This window comes from Coenobita brevimanus, chromosome 62 (genome assembly GCF_032717465.1).
Source record: "Coenobita brevimanus isolate Jiangsu-jjx chromosome 62, ASM3271746v2, whole genome shotgun sequence".
In the NCBI taxonomy this organism is placed as follows: domain Eukaryota; kingdom Metazoa; phylum Arthropoda; class Malacostraca; order Decapoda; family Coenobitidae; genus Coenobita; species Coenobita brevimanus.
Genome location: NC_137015.1, coordinates 12,979,983 through 12,996,992, shown reverse-complemented (window position 1 = coordinate 12,996,992; position 17,010 = coordinate 12,979,983). Strand labels below are relative to the sequence as shown.

At 45.0% G+C, this 17,010-nt stretch overlaps 1 protein-coding gene across 1 annotated transcript in view; it reads right to left on the bottom strand.

Annotated features, from left to right (window-relative positions):
* Positions 1-3,726: 3,726 nt before the first annotated feature.
* The window catches only part of sl (small wing phospholipase C gamma 1), a gene marked incomplete at its 3' end in the record, with an annotated part of 811,582 nt that continues 798,298 nt past the window's right edge, over positions 3,727-17,010 (bottom strand). The window contains exon 26 of the mRNA XM_080275567.1: positions 3,727-3,858. Within this exon, the coding sequence (XP_080131693.1) occupies positions 3,727-3,858 (132 nt within the window). The remainder of the gene's footprint in view (positions 3,859-17,010) is intronic.

The following is a 17,010-nucleotide window of genomic DNA, read 5'->3' as shown; positions in this document are numbered from 1 at the left end:
GGTGGGTAGTGGTGATGGCGTACCGACTACAGAAGACTCTGAAGACAGCCGCAAACTCACGTCGAGCGGTGACTCCACTGTAGCTGATGTGCTGGGCTGTGGCTCGGAGCATGAGGGCCTGTCTTGGGGAGGCAACGGAGTGGAACCAGGGCTTGGCACAGCGGGGTCACGGGCCTGAAAAAACTGTCAATCGTTGACTGACGCAAGGACCGACGACGATTCTGGCGATTGATGATGCGCTGCCGGAAAGCACGCACTTCCTCCACGAGTCCCAAGGGCCCCATCTCCTGTCGCAGTCCGGGTGTTCCAGGTAGTCTAGGACGAACTCTAGATGTTCCCGGAGTGCGCTCAGCTTGGGGATGGCTGGAGTAGTGTCCTGCTGGGCGGAGTCTGCATCATCATCGCCTTCGTCGTCGGAATCTTCAAGTTCGGGACTGACACCAGCAACCGAAGACGCGATCTCGATATCAGACAACGTCTGATACCCAGGATCGCCCTCGTCGTCGTCCAACCACTCACGAACATCGTCCACATCAACATCGTCGCCGTGTGTACGTAGCCGTGCATGGAAGTCATCCATGTCAAACCCTAGGAAATCGTACTCCACATCTGTTCCGAGAAGCAGACGAGACCAACCATTTTCAAGAGTTTTCACAGGAACTTCCTTCCATGCACTAGCCCAGTTGTACAGCGCAGACTTGATGTTGTAGCGGCGAAGGTTTTCCAAAGTCCGCTTGCCTCGAGTGTCACGTCCTTCCCTGCGCTCGTCCTCGTCCTCGAGAACCACCATCACCTCGTCCAGGAACTTCCGACGGTACAGGCGCTTTGTTGCCACGATCACTCCTTGGTCCATTGGTTGAATGAGAGCAGTCGTATTAGGTGGCAGAAACATGCACCTAATACGGCCATTCTCAGCAACCAAGTCCTTGTCGCACGGGTGGGCAGGTGCATTGTCGAGGAGAAGGAGAGCCTTTACCTGGTCGCGAGGAATTCCCAGTGTCTTCGTCTGGTAATGTATGACCTCCTTGACGAAGTGATGGTGAAACCAGTCTTTGAAAATCACAGCTGTGAACCATGCTTTCAAAGAATGGTACCATACGACAGGAAGGACATCCATCACCCCACGAAGGCACCGAGGCTGCTTTGCACGGCCAACAATAACGGGCTTAAGCCGGTGCATGCCGTTAGCATTGGCACAACACAAAGCAGATATCCGTTCCTTAGAAAGCTTGCGGCCAGGTACACGCTTCTCCGTCTCATCGGCGAGAGTGTTCGTTGGCACCGAGCGATAGAATAGGCCAGTTTCGTCAGCGTTATAGACTTGACCGAGAGTGAGGCCCTCCCTGTCGATCAAGCCTTTCACCTTGTGCCGAAACTCGTCCACTCCATCCTCGTTAGCGTCCAATGCTTCGCCATGTGCTTTACGGTTAGTAAGGCCATGTCGCAACTTGAACGCGAAGAGCCAACCCTCGGATGCCTTGAAGTCTAGGGCGTCGTGAAGCCTTGCAAACTTCTCAGCAGCAGCCTTCAGCTCCGTTCCACGTACCATCACACCAGCTGCACGTTGCTGTCGATACCAAATCAACGTGGAGCGGTCGATCTCTGCATACTTGGGAGTAAACATAACCTTCCTCTCCACGTTGCGTTTGCTTCTCGACGAGAAGTCAGCCGTGTACTGCATGAGCTTGTCTCGGGAACGCTTGATATCAAACAAAGTCGACCGGGCCAGGTTGAACTCGCGGAGAATGCGAGAGGAAGACCAACCCGCATCAACCTTCTCCAATATCTCCCGTTTCTTCTCCAGAGTCAACACCACTCTCTTCCTTTTCTCAGGAGGCGGGGCCATCATCACACACACTAAGAGTAGGGCAGAGAGCAGCAGGAGGCCTTGCAGCAAGTACGGCACCACCACAAAAGCGAGCACGTGGGCAGCCATGACGAAGAGCGTAGGTCTTGTCGCGGTGAGAGACAGGCGGGAAGTGGGGAGGATGCAGCGGCGCTCTATCGGACGTCGGAGGAATGACGAACCAAAACAATGCTCTCACGCGGCGCGCGCGGCAAGTTCAAATTACGGACGGCAAAAAATCGATTTTTTTTCCAATTTTTTTGGATTTTCGGACCATTTTGGGAATGTTTGATCCCAGGACGATAAGGTTCGGTTAGTGGGGATGTTCGGTTATTGGGTGTCCGGATATTAGAGGGATTACTGTAATTACAAAAGTATCATGCACCATATCTGATAAGCAGCTTAGTACACTGGTTTCCAACCTTTTCTAATTCTCGCCCCCCCTCACTGAATGACACGTTCCCTGTGCCCCTCTTCCTCAAGTACTGTATTTTACTGGCATATGTCACTAAATATCATAGATTCTTAATCTTTGAAATTGTTTATATATTCAGATAACTAGATTTCTTATTCATATCTGAAATATTTTCCCCATATTTAGAAATTACTGAATTCCAGCATAATTCATAGTTTTCAATTACCCTCTTTATCAAGGCGCGAACCTTTGCGCCCTCCCGGCAGCCCTTCATGCCCCCCTAGGGGGGCACGCTCCACAGGTTGGAAATCACTGGCTCAGTAGAAACAGTGAAAAATAAAATGGAAGTGGATACAATATCTCATCTTTGTTTTCATCTCGTTGTGAATTAACCATCTCTAGAGAAGCGATGAAGTTTTTAAAAATGATAATAATATTAAATGCTTATTTTTTTTCCTTACATGATGGTTTTATCATTAAATTAAAATTCCCATCACACATACCATAGGGTCCTTGAAATTCTACACAGTTTTCATTGCACAAGGCCGCTATAATATGACGAAGGGGCATGCGAAGGTGTACTATGAGACTCCCCACGGATGCCAGTACTACACTGGGATAATCCTCTCCCATTTGTAGGGGAACACTCTCCCTTTCATGCGGTAAGATTACCAAAAGATACGGATGGGGAAAGGTGAATCCCTGCCCACAGTTTAAGACTACAGCTATATGATCTCATCCCAGGTCTTGTTTGGTCTGCCTCTTGCAACCCAACCCTCAGGGTTAACACATCTCATCCTCCACACTCAGCTACCATCCTCCATCCTCTCCACATGCCCAAACCAGCTCAATCTACCCCATCTCTGCAAATCCCTTCCTTTCTCTTAATCTTTTATTCACAATCCTAACACTCCATGCCTTTCATTCAAGGATGTACTACACATCCACCTAATCATTATCAGTTTGGTATCAAATTCTGTACTGTACTGGGAATTTAGATACATGAGAATACTGGTACTGATTCAAATATTGAGGTATGGCACAAAAAATGGCAACTCTGGTGAGTAAAAATTTGGATAATGGTCATTCGGATACTAGGGGATGCATGTATACGTGACCAAAAATTCCAACAGTGCACAATACAGTAAGTCCTTGTTATACACCAGTGATGATTACCAAAGCATCACAACTCTTTCTGCACAACTGGTACTGTGTACTGGGGGAAATGACTAATATGGAAATTTTAAAAGGCAATTTTTCTATGATGACTGTGCAGTTAAAAAAAAAAAAATGTTAATAATAATGTCAAATAAGCAACATACAAAGAGGGCTTACACTAACTGTACACAAAACTTAATACCTTCCAGGGTGTGAGGTAGTGCCTGTATGACCCAGTCTTTCACACTGTGACACTGATCTATGGCAGCACACTACCCCGAAGCTGTTGTTGGTCTTGCAGTTGCTGCTGCTGCTTTTGAAGCATTGCCAACTTCTTAGCCTCAAGTAGCTGCTCTAGTTCCTCTGCTCCTTTTTCATTGTTATTACGCCGTGCTTCCTCAATCATCCTGAGTAACTCACAGCACATTTTGTTGTCATCCTTGACAGGAAAAAGACAGCAAATATTAGTAACTTTATGCAGCAAGCTTTGACAATATAAGTGATGCACTGTAAAAGCAGTAAAATGTTCGCTTTCTGGTCTTAGCCAAAACTTTAACTGGAAAAACCAAAAGCAGAAATAAAAAAAAAGAAAAAAAAAATGTTCAACACCCATGACCACCAACTGATTTAATGGCCAATTCGCCGAATATCTGACACTCCTGTGACCTTGACCTCTGACTTATTGCTATGAAAACTGAATTCCAGTGTTCTTGCCTGACCCTTCACAGTTCCAACTGGTTTGGTTCAAATGAGATGAAAACTGAGCTGTCTTTGCTCTGTGAACTTTTACATTGGTCCTTTGGTTATCTTACATAATTGGTATTATGCCTAGTGTGTGATAATGAAGTTGTATGATAACAAAAGCACAGATTCTATGGGATTTATTCTAATTGGGACCAGGCACCCCACTTGTATTTTTCTCTTTACAACAATACAGACCCACCAAATACATACATCCTGTTATGGTAAGTATCAGTAACACACACAGGCATGGTTGGGTTAATAGAAAATTATGGAAAGGTGCTATAAGGAAGAAACACATACCATACAGAAACATGAGATGGGTTTGAGGTAAGGGGTTCTGAGGCAAGAGGGTGGAGAGTTAGGTGTCTCCATCACCTGGGATTAACTCCTTGAGTAGGGCCTCATCTCTGAATTCCTCACAGCCATTAGAAACCACAGAATTTGCACCATCATTGTTTGCTGAAACCAGCTCAGGTATGCGATAATGAAATTTTTTAGCCAAAAATTGTGTGATAATGGCAGGAGGGTAGATTTTCATCTAGTGGTGATAATGAAAACTGCTATAATCAAGGGATTACTGTACTTTGACCTACATCTGTGACCTCAACCTCTGACTGATTGTCCTCAAAATCAATCTTTTTATGTTTGTGCCTTATCCTAAACCAGGGTTCTTCATTTACTTTCTTTGGGGGTTCAGTTACACTACCTTCCTGTGCAGTGGAGATCCAGATTATATATACAGTAAAATCTCAAATTTCGATGGGCATATGTACCAAAAAAAACGCATCTAAATTCTATCTATCTATCTATCTATAGCCCGACGCCCTAATCCCGCAAAGGGTGGCCGCAGACAAAACGCCTCCAAGTCACTCTGTCACCCACCATTTGACTCCCCTCCCCCCAACTCACCCCCCCCTCCCTCATATACCTCTCAACTCCATCCCTCCACCTCATCCTCGGTCTACCCCTCCCTCTCCCTCCCTCCACCTCACCCACATACACCCTCTTAGTCAGTCTTTCACTCTCCATCCTCTCCACATGTCCAAACCACCTCAGTGTATTTCTCCTAATCTTTTCAACCACATCCACATCTACCCCACAACGTTCCTTCACTTCTTCATTCGTCAACCTGTCCCTCCATGTCACTCCACATGCTCCTCTCAAGTAACTCATTTCCACTGCTCTCACTCTTGACTTGTTCCCCTCTTGCAAGGTCCACGCCTCGCTTCCATACGTCAGGGTAGGGATCACAATACCATCATGCAGAGACTTCTTAACTTCCATACTCACTTCCCTATTTCTCATCACTGCTTTCAGCATGCCTACAACCTTCCTTCCCTGCTGTACCCTTTCACGCACTTCATCCCCCAAAGTTCCATCCTTACTCATCACACTACCCAAGTACTTGAATGCACTCACATTCTCCATATCCTCACCATCCAACCTCACTGCACACTCTGTGACTTCATTCCTCTCAAACACCATAACTTTACTTTTGTTTACATTAACTTTCAGCTTCCTCCTCCTACACACTGTCCCAAATTCATTCACCAAACCTTGCAACTCCCATTCATCTTCACTCAACAATACTGTATCATCAGCAAACAGCAACACCGGAAGCTTCCAAATCTCACCCTCATTCGTTAGGGCCACCCCCACATCCACTGCCCTACCTTGTACCTCCTTTACGACCCCATCCATATATATATTAAACAGCCATGGAGACATTACACACCCCTGTTTCAGTCCCACATTGAGATCAAAGAACTCACTCAGCTCACCATCCACTCGCACCGTAGCCCTAGCTCCCTCGTACATACTCTTCACAGCACTCAACAATTTCCCCTCCACTCCATATATTCTTAATACCTTCCACATACCTTTCCTATCTATTCTGTCATAAGCTTTCTCCAAGTCCATGAAGGCAGCGTACACTTTCCTTCCCTTCTCTAGATACTTCTCCACTAAACATCTTAGAACAAATATCTGATCTACACACCCTTTTCCCTTCCTAAATCCCCCTTGTTCTTCTCCAACTAGCTCCTCTGTCATATGCCTAACCCTATCAATGAGTATTCTACCATATATTTTACCAGTCACACTAAGAAGGCAAATACCCCTATGGTTACCACATACATCTCTCTCCCTTTTCCTTTGTACAGAGGAACAATTATATCTGATTTCCAGTCCTCTGGAACCCTTCCCTCTTCCCAAGCCAATCTACACAACTTCCATATCCACTCCACAACAATCTCACCCCCATACCTAAGCATTTCACCACATACTCCATCAATTCCTGGGGCCTTTCCCAGCTTAATCTTCTTCATCGCTTCCACTACTTCCGACCTACTGATCTCTTCATCCCTCCTCTCATCTCTTCTTCTCCCAGCCATTCCCCAACCACTTATACTCACACTGCTCTCACTCTCTACATTCAACAAATCCTCAAAGTGCTCCTTCCATCTCCTCAATTTCTCTCTCTTCTCTACCAACAATCTATTATTCCTATCTTTCACTCCCCTACTATTTCCCCTTTCACACATCCTTACTTTCTTTACCTCCTTCCAAAACAATTTCTTACTCTCCCTCCATTTCACACTCAGATTCCTCCCAAACTCTTCATCCACTTTCTTCTTACTCTCCTTCACCAGTCTCTTAACCTCCCTTCAAAACATCAAAATTTAAACTGAACTTCTTATGGAAAAAATCATTTTGAGTCCAGGGCCTCCCAACTTCACTATGTAAAATCATGATTTTTTTTGCCCACATTCCTTGTAAACTTTATGAACTATAAATGTGGTTAAGTAACTGTAGTTCTGCACTGTACTGCCATACTGTTCTGTAGTGTAGAATACAGCAAAATTTGTTACAGTTTGTCAGTATCCTGTCACAGTTTTTATTACAGTAGTTACAGCACACTGTACAGTACTGTACTAACCTTAGGTTATGGAATATTATCACCTGGCTGGCTGGTGTTGGTGGTGTGCGGCAGGGGTGGACCACTTAGTTGAAGTAGCCTCCTCTGTGGAGGTATCCAACCCAAATTCCTCAAAATGAAAATCATCCTTGAGTATCTGGACATCTGCAGTGTCAACATCTTCCTCCTCACCCTCTTGGAAGGTTATATCTTGCAACACCCTATTAATTGGCCTGAAGAAGGTGATGATCTTTGACTGTTTCTGCTTATGAAGCCCATGACAGCATCAAAATTCGCGATTTTGCATCGAAAAGTGAGGTAGGCAGACCACTCCAAAATGCATCTAAATTTGAATAATCAAATTCTAAACTGTTCAAATTCGAGATTTTACTGTATATATATATATATATACCTGTATATGTGATAGGTGGGGGCGCTCACCATCCACTCACTCGATGTAGTGCTGCTCTCAGGTGTCGGCCCTTTCCTCTCCATCCTTCTTTCCTTCCATTCTCTTCTTTCTTTCCTTCAATCTTTCCTTGTCCTTCTGCCTACGGGTGACTTTACACTTCCTCTTCTGTCTTTCTTTCCTTCATTCTTTCCACTTCCTTCAGCCTGTGGGTGACTCTACACTGAGTGACAAGCCAAATGGTTTCCTGTGCACCAGGAAACCATTTACTAAGCTGGGTGGTAGCCATATAACCAAATTTTGGCGCCTGGTGGTTTAGTGGGTAATTATTGTGCTCCAATCGGATTGAGCCGGTGAATGTTTATATCCAAGGGGTGGTTGGGGTTGATTGCTCATGTAATGCCACTCAGGGATGAGTGAGGCTGGTCACTCTCATCATAAATGTCAGGACCAACTGCCTAGCCCCAGGCTCCTACGCTCCTCATGGGGCAATGTAGGATTGGATGATGGATGGATGAAATATATATATATATATATATATATCCCATTAGGTCCCAGGGGTGCTGGGCGAGGCATGGCACTGGGAGGGTACTAAGCGTACCGCCCTCCGCCTATCGGCTCATAGTTGGGAAGCTCATAGGTCCCTAGCCAGGGGTTCCCTACCTTATAAGGACTTGAAAAATCCTAGTTCTGTCCAGTACTCGGGACACTGGGTTCCAATGGGCTAAAGAGACTGATAGGTTTGCTAGTCATTAACCCATTGGATCCCAGGGGTGCTGGGCGAGGCATGGCACTGGGAGGGTACTAAGCGTACCGCCCTCCACCTATCGGCTCATAGTCGCAAAGCTCATAGGTCCCTAGCTGCGGATTCCCTACTTTATAAAGACTTGAAAAATCCCAGTTCTGTCCAGTACTTGAGACACTGGGGTCCAATGGGATATATATATATATATATATACTGTATATATATATATATATATATATATATATATATATATATATATATATATATATATACAGTAATCACTCCAATATCCAGAGTAATAGGGCCATCGGTAGGTTCGGTTATTGGTTTCATCCGGATATTGGGCCCCAGCTTATGGACTTGTACTTATGGACCCTAACTCAGAGAAACACCTATACAACTCCCTCTGGACATGCATAGCACCTATTTAACACCCAAATCACACCAATAAGGCACATAAATGACTGAAATAAATGCAAAAGAAACATAAAATGAGGGTTTAGAAGTATGTTCATACATTAATAAACATTCTGGTACTTATGGACCCTAACCTAGCCTAACTCTGAAAAACACATTCCTACTGCACATGCATGAGGTAAGTATAGTATGGAAAAAAGTACAGTATGAAACATTCTTGTAAGTATAGTATGGAAAAAAGTACAGTATGAAACATTCTGGCTACTTACAGCAAGTCCCTGGCCACCTCGATGAATAACCGCCTCCTCTCGGACTCTGACAGTAAGAACGATTTCCTGAAGCACTTGCAGTACACTCTTCCTGAAGTCTTGCACTGAACTTAGTCAATAACACACAGAAGTCCGTTCTCTTCACAGTGTTCACTTTAGTCCAAATAAAGTTCCATTTTAATTTTGTGTTGCACATTAACTTTTCCCAAGTTTTTTTTATTTTCCAAAGCCAAAACAAAGAAGATTAGTTACGTTAAATTTCTTTTCTACTGAGTCTTTTCTCTCAACTTGAAAACCTTAACACAACACACCGTTTTTTTCACTGCACAACATTCAAAATTCCCGTGTGGTCTAGTGGAGAAGTTCTTGCTGTTTATTCACTGTCAGAGTCCAAGAGTATCACTGGCAGGCGACCAAGGGGTGCATCGCTGGGTCGTGGTGATGGCGTACCCACTGCAGAAGACTCTGACGAAAGCCGCAAACTCACGTCGAGCAGTGACTCCACTGTAGCTGATCTGCTGGGCTGTGGCTCGGAGCATGAGGGCCTGTCTTGGGGAGGCAACGGAGTGGAGCCAGGGCTTGGCGCAGCGGGGGTCACGGGCCTGAAAAAACTGTCAATCGTTGACTAACGCAAGGACTGACGATTCTGGCGATTGATGATGCGCTGCCTGAAAGCACGCACTTCCTCCACGTGTCCCAAGGGCCCCATCTCCCTGTCGCAGTCCGGGTGTTCCAGGTAGTCTAGGACGAACTCTAGATGTTCCTGGAGTGCGCTCAGCTTGGGGATGGCTGGAGTAGTGTCCTGCTGAGAGGAGTCCGCATCATCGTCGCCTTCGTCATCGGAATCTTCAAGTTCGGGACTGACACCAGCAACCGAAGACGCGATCTCGATATCAGACAACGTCTGATACCCAGGATCGCCCTCGTCATCGTCCAACCACTCACGTACATCGTCCACATCAACAACGTCGCCGTGCGTACGTAGCCGTGCATGGAAGTCATCCACGTCAAAGCCCAGAAAATTGTACTCCACATCTGTTCCGAGAAGCAGACGAGACCAACCATTTTCAAGAGTTTTCACAGGGACTTCCTTCCATGCACTAGCCCAGTTGTACAGCGCAGACTTGATGTTGTAGCGGCGAAGGTTTTCCAAAGTCCGCTTGCCTCGAGTGTCACGTCCTTCCCTGCACTCGTCCTCGTCCTCGAGAACAACCATCACCTCGTCCAGGAACTTCCGACGGTACAGCCGCTTTGTTGCCACGATCACTCCTTGGTCCATGGGTTGAGTGAGAGCAGTCGTATTAGGTGGCAGAAACATGCACCTAATACGGCCATTCTCAGCAACCAAGTCCTTGTCGCACGGGTGGGAAGGTGCATTGTCAAGCAGAAGGAGAGCCTTTACCTGGTCGCGAGGGATTCCCAGTGTCTTCATCTGGTACTGGATGACCTCCTTGACGAAGTGACGGTGAAACCAGTCTTTGAAAATCACAGCTGTGAACCATGCTTTCAAAGAATGGTACCATACGACAGGAAGGACATCCTTCACCCCATGAAGGCACCGAGGCTGCTTTGGATGGCCAACAACAACGGGCTTAAGCCGGTGCATGCCGTTAGCACTGGCACAACACAAAGCAGATATCTGTTCCTTAGAAAGCTTGTGGCCAGGTACACACTTCTCCGTCTCCTCGGCTAGAGTGTTCGTTGGCAGCGAGCAATAGAATAGGCCAGTTTCGTCTGCGTTATAGACTTGACCAAGAGTGAGGCCCTCCCTGTCGATCAAGTCTTTCACCTTGTGCCGAAACTCGTCAACTCCATCCTCGTTAGCGTCCAATGCTTCGCCATGTGCTTTACGGTTAGTAAGGCCATGTCGCAACTTGAATGCGAAGAGCCGACCCTCGGATGCCTTGAAGTCTAGGGCGTCGTGAAGCCTTGCAAACTTCTCAGCAGCAGCCTTCAGCTCCGTTCCACGTACCATCACACCAGCTGCACGTTGCTCTCGGTACCAAATCAACGTGGATCGGTCGAATTCTGCAAACTTGGGGGTAAACATAACCTTCCTTTCCACATTGCGTTTGCTTCTCGACGAGAAGTCAGCCGTGTACTGCATGAGTTTGTCTCGGGAACGTTTGATATCGAACAAAGCCGACCAGGCTAGGTTATACTCGCGGAGAATGTGTGAAGAAGACCAACCCGCATCAACTTTCTCCAATATCTCCCTCTTCTTTTCCAGAGTCAACACCACTCTCTTCCTTTTCTCAGGTGGCGGGGCCATCATCACACACACTAAGAGGAGGGCCGAGAGCAGCAGGAGGCCTTGCAGCAAGTATGGCACCACCACAAAAGTGAGCATGTGGGCAGCCATTGCGAAGAGCGCAGGTCCAGTCGCGGTGAGAGACAGGTGGGAAGTGGGGAGGATGCAGTGGCGCTCTATCGGACGTCGGAGGAATGACGAACCAAAACAATGCTCTCCCGCGGCACGCGCGGCAAGTTCAAATTACGGACGGCAAAAAATCGATTTATTTTTTTATTTTTGGGGGTTTTCGGACCATTTTGAGAATGTTGGATCCCAGGACGATAAGGTCCGGGTAGTGGGGATGTTCGGTTATTGGGTGTCCGGATATTAGAGTGATTACTGTATATAAATAATACATATATGTATATATATATATAGATATATATATATATATATATATATATATAATACATATATGTATATATATATATATATAGATAGATATATATATATATATATATATATATATATATATATATGTATAGATAGATATAGATATATATATATCCCATTGGAGCCCAGTGTCCCGAGTATTGGACAGAGCTGGGATTATTCAAGTCTTTATAAAGTAGGGAACCCCCGGGTAGGGACCTATGAGCTTCGCGACCATGAGCCGATAGGCGGAGGGCGGTATGCTTAGTACCTTCCCAGTGCCATGCTTCGCACAGCACCCCTGGGATCCAATGGGATATATATATATATATATAAAAGACCTCCTAGAGTCGAGTTGTCATGCCTTGAAAGCACTGCTCAAGGGATGAGAGGGTCTATATCATTGCTTGGAGGCAGGATAATGTCCCTATCAACACGATTTGTGAACGTACTGGACGCGCAAAGTCAACCGTCATGAAGATTCTTGCTGCAGCTTGCAGCCTGCCACCTGATGTTGTACCAGAGCACAAGCATGGTGGTGGAAAGAAGAGGACGACTTCCAGAGGTACAGATACACTTCTGAAGAGAGAAGTAATCAAGAATCCTCAACTGACAGCAGCAGAATTGAAGAGAATGCATCCCCCAGCTGTTACGATATATCTCAATTTGAACTATTCAACACCGCTTGCAGAAGGAGCTGGGTTTGCCAAGCCACACTGTAGCCAAAAAACCACTTCTCACTGACTGCATGAGGAAGCAGTGCATTCAGTTTGCCAAGAGGTATGAACACTGGACATCGGATGAGTGAAGAAAAGTTATGTTTTCCGATGAAAGCACATTGCAAGTGTTCCAGGTGCATTGTCAAGGTTCGTTGCCCTGCCTCCCGTAGTCAATATGACCCTGCTTACACGGTGTCGACCGTTAAGAACCCACTATCAGTAATGGTATAGGGGTGTTTCTCAGGTGCAATGGGAAGGGGAAGCCTCAACTTTCTTCCTAAGAACCTGATGATGAATGGTGGCTGGTATATTCATGTTCTGGATGATCATTTGTTAAATTTTTTTGCTATTCATGGGTGCAACTTTTTCGTGCATGATTCAGCTCCAAGTCACAAATCAAGAGAGATGACAAAAATGGCTTCAGGATACTTGGATTGAGGTCCTCGACTGGCCTGGCAAAGTCCGGATCTGAATCCAATTGAAAACTGCTGGGCAAACATGAAGGAAATCATGGCAGAGAAGAAGACACCCTATCTGGACAACCTCAAGACTGAACTGACAAATGTTTGGTTCAAAGAAATATCCTTAGATTACTTTAGAGATCTAAGTGATTCCATGCCAAAATGCATCCAACTGGTCCTGAAAAACAAGGGAAACATGATTTCATATTAATGAATGGCATTTCATGAACAAACATTGTGATATACTGTACTATGATTTTTGTGTTTTTTAATACCTTGTGGAGGAGGTCCTAAGTCAATTTGCAGTATTATCTATCTATCTATATAAAATGACATGGAAAACTGGATAGTTAGGTGAAGAAGGGCACCAGACAATGCAAATTAAAAGGTCAAAAGGAAAGACGCACGAATTCATGGCTACTGAGGGCAGTGAACAGTTAAACTGGTTTATACATGGTCACAAGTGGGTGGAGTTGCTTAGTCAACTACTGTAAGTCTACTGCTTGCTCAGTGAGTAGACATGACACTGAGTCTTTGGAGGAGGATCATTTTGCCCTGCAGAGAAATTCAATTTACTGGCATCTGGAGACATCAAGCACTATACCTTTTCCTCAGCTTTCTGAGTCAGGATGATTCCTCCCACCACCGTTTCTAATGCCTGTGTGGAGTTGAAAGTGGCTCAAGCCTCTTCCTTAAGAGTCCCTCTACTTACTTAACCCATGGATTGCACAATTACCTTTTCTTTATCCCACCCTGTGGTGTGCAAAAAACTGGAAAAAAAAAAAATAGTTTTTGTTTATTATAAACTTGGAAGATAAACATCCAGGGCATTACCTGGTCAAAAAAAAAAAAAAATCTCTTTCTCTCTCCATCTATGCATGGCACCATGTGAAAGTTTGCATAAGGATGTGGTGGAAAAAATAAATAAAAAAAAATTGTTTTCATTTATTATAAACTTGAAGATAAACATCCAGGGCATCACCGAGTGCAAAAGAACAAATTTCTCTCTCTCCGTCTTTGCATAGCACCATGCATAAGTTTGCTTAGGGGGGGAGTAGTTAATGGTGATGCACAGCCACTGGAAGGTTAGCACAGCCTGCGCTGTGACTTGCAACACGACACTACCCAGCCTGAGCTGTGGCTCGCAACGTGACATTACCTAGCCTGAGCTGTGGCTCGCAATCCACGGGTTAAAAAAAAAATTAAGAAAAATAAAAAATAAATACCTTAAGATTTACACAATGAAGGATAAATACTTCAAGATTTATACATCACTATAAACTATTCTGCAAGGATTTAACTTTATTCCCCACAGCTTACACCAATCTGAAATCTAGTAACAGCCACAGCCTGCACTACTTTCCAAGGATTTACTTCATTCCCCACAGTTTACCCCAACCTGATATCTATTCACAGTCATAGCCTACACTACTTTGCAAAGATTTACTTCATTTCCCACAACTTACCTCAATCTGAGACCTATGAACAGTCACAGGCTACACTACTTTGCAAGAGTTTACTTCATTCCCCACTACTTACATTAGCTAGCAGTTTTAAATCACTACTGAGACAATTAGTTACAATGAATCTCATAAATGGAGAGGCCACAGAAGATTAATATAAAGTTATATAATTTGCATAAAAATGTGCTTGTTACCTTTATCTAATCGTCTTAAAACATACCTTGTGACTATGAGTGTTATATGTATGGTGGATTAGTAAGATTTACATCAGAGCTGGGGTGGCAAAAAACTGGGAAGTGAGCTGAAAGTGGGTACAATAGGCTAACATGATGGCAGGGCAGAGTGGGATGAGTACACCCTGTGAACATGGACAATGAACTAAAGTCAGTCTTCATGGAGGGAAGGTGCAGCTTGCATCTATCCATTCTAACAAATGAAAGTGAAACTTGGACTTTGTTGGAAGAACTGGAGAGGAGTGAAAATGAATTATACAGTACCTGAGAGGAGCATGTGGGGTTATGTGGAAAAACATACATGAGAGTTAATTGCAGAGCACTATCATGTTATGTGCATGTGATGGAAAGTGTTAGGAGTACCCTAGAATGGTTTGGCTGAGAGAAGTGAATGGACAGTAAAATTAGGAGATTGTATGAAAGAGAGATGGAGGGGAACACTGGGATCAAGGATGAGATGGAAGGACAGAGTGGAGAAGGATATGAATCAGAGTGGTGTGGAATGGAGAGAGAAGTACCCCACAGCAGAAGACGGGGCAAGGTACAGGCAATTTGTTTATGGTCACCTCTTCAAAAGAATGCAAACAGCAGTTCTGACTCTCTCCCTCTCTCTCTCTCTCTCACACACATACAACCCCATTCTCAGTGTTCACATCTCTCACTTTTCACACCCTATTATCATCCCCCATACTCTCATCATGTACAAAATATCTCAATCTACCCTTCCTCATCACAACACAAATACATTAATCTCATCCCTCCTCTCCACTCTTAAAATGTAATCCTTGGTCCCCCGATGCCTCGTATTCAAAGATGCACTACACACACATCTAATCGTTGCCATTTCTGTACATTTGAGCCCACGAATCTCCTCTTCCTTTACCGACTATGTCTCAGTACCATACAGCATTACACTCCTAACACAGGCCACATACAAGGGTCCCTTAGCTTAGAGGAAGAGCCTTCTCAGTTTTATGAGAGGCAACAGCTCCCCGAACATTTTTCAGTCACTTCTTACCCTACCCACAGAGCTACCTCCAGCCCCACTGCCAGCATATAACATGTCCCCCAAGTAACAATCTTCCACACACTCAAGAGATTCTCCGGCAAGATCAATCCTTTCATGCCTGTCATTCACAAAATCAGCATTATTTCGGAGGGTGTCCCTGCAGCTGTCCTGGCAGGGTGCCCCGAGGCCTCTGCCACAGCCACTGTCACAGCTGGTGGGCTATGGTTCGCAGATCCCATGCCTAGGTCTGGGACTGTGTGGGCGGGTGGGGCCTAAGGTATGTTTTTCCCCATTCTTACCAAATTGTGACTAGAAAGAAATATCTTCTAAGCAAGCCTGAGGAGACTAAATCACCCATGGGGATCAGAGTGGCAACATGGAATGTGGGAAGTCTGAGGGGTAGAACAGGGGAAGTGGTAGAGGTACTGAGTAGGAGGTGGGTGGATGTGGGATGTGTCAAAGAAGTCTGGTATAGAGGAGGATCAGCCGGAATGATTGCCGGGAGGGATGCATGTTACAAGTTGTTCTAGCAGGGTAGGGCAGATGGATATGGTGGAGTGGGTATGTTGGTTAAGGAGAAATGGGTGGAATATATCATGAATGTGGTAAGAGTCAGTGATAGGATAATCGTTGTAAAACTTTGTTTGGTCGGATTATGTTTGCATTCATATCAGCGTATGCACCCCAGGCAGGCTTGGATGAGATAGAGAAGGCTAGATTCTGGGATGACCTAATATATGTAGTAAGTGGTATGGAGAATGATGAGATTGTAGTTCTGGGAGGCGACTTAAATGGTCATGTAGGCGGGATATGAGGGAGCACACAGGGGATGTGCATGTGGTAGGAGAACAGATGATGGGGAGAGGATACTTGAATTTGGGGAGGCAATGAACATGACTGTGTGCAAAACACATTTTAGGAAAAGAGAGAGTAGGTTGATTATATATGAGACTGGGGGAAATAGCAGCCATATAGACTATTTCATGGTCAAGAGGGCTGATAGGAGGTTAGTGAGGGATGTTGAATTTATAGGGGGTGAGAAGTGTGCGTTACAAGTTTTTGAAATGTGACATGGTGCTTAAGGAGCAGGTGATGAAAAAGAGGACCTATGCAACTAGGAGGAAAATATGGAAGTTGAAAAACCAAGCAGTAAGGGATGCCTTCTATAGCAAGATGAATAGTGGTGGCTGGACAGGGAGACATTAACAGAAGTGTTAATGAATAATACAGAGCCTTCAAGAACAACCTCCTGAGAGTTACTGATTCAGTGTGTGGATGAACAACGGGCCCCCAAGACATAAAGTAACTTTGTGGTGGGATGAGGAATAGAAGCTACAGTTATGGAGAAAAGAGGGCTTTTCTGGGAGTGGATAAAGGGTGGTAGCAGAGAAGAATAATTGACTGTCCATGTAGAGTTAGAAGAGAGGTTTACAGGGCAAGTCTGAATCTCAGAGACTTTTACTTGATAACCTAAATCATACGGAAAGGAAAAATATGATATTTAAGGTGGCAAATCAGATGAAGAGGGAGAATAGGGCTA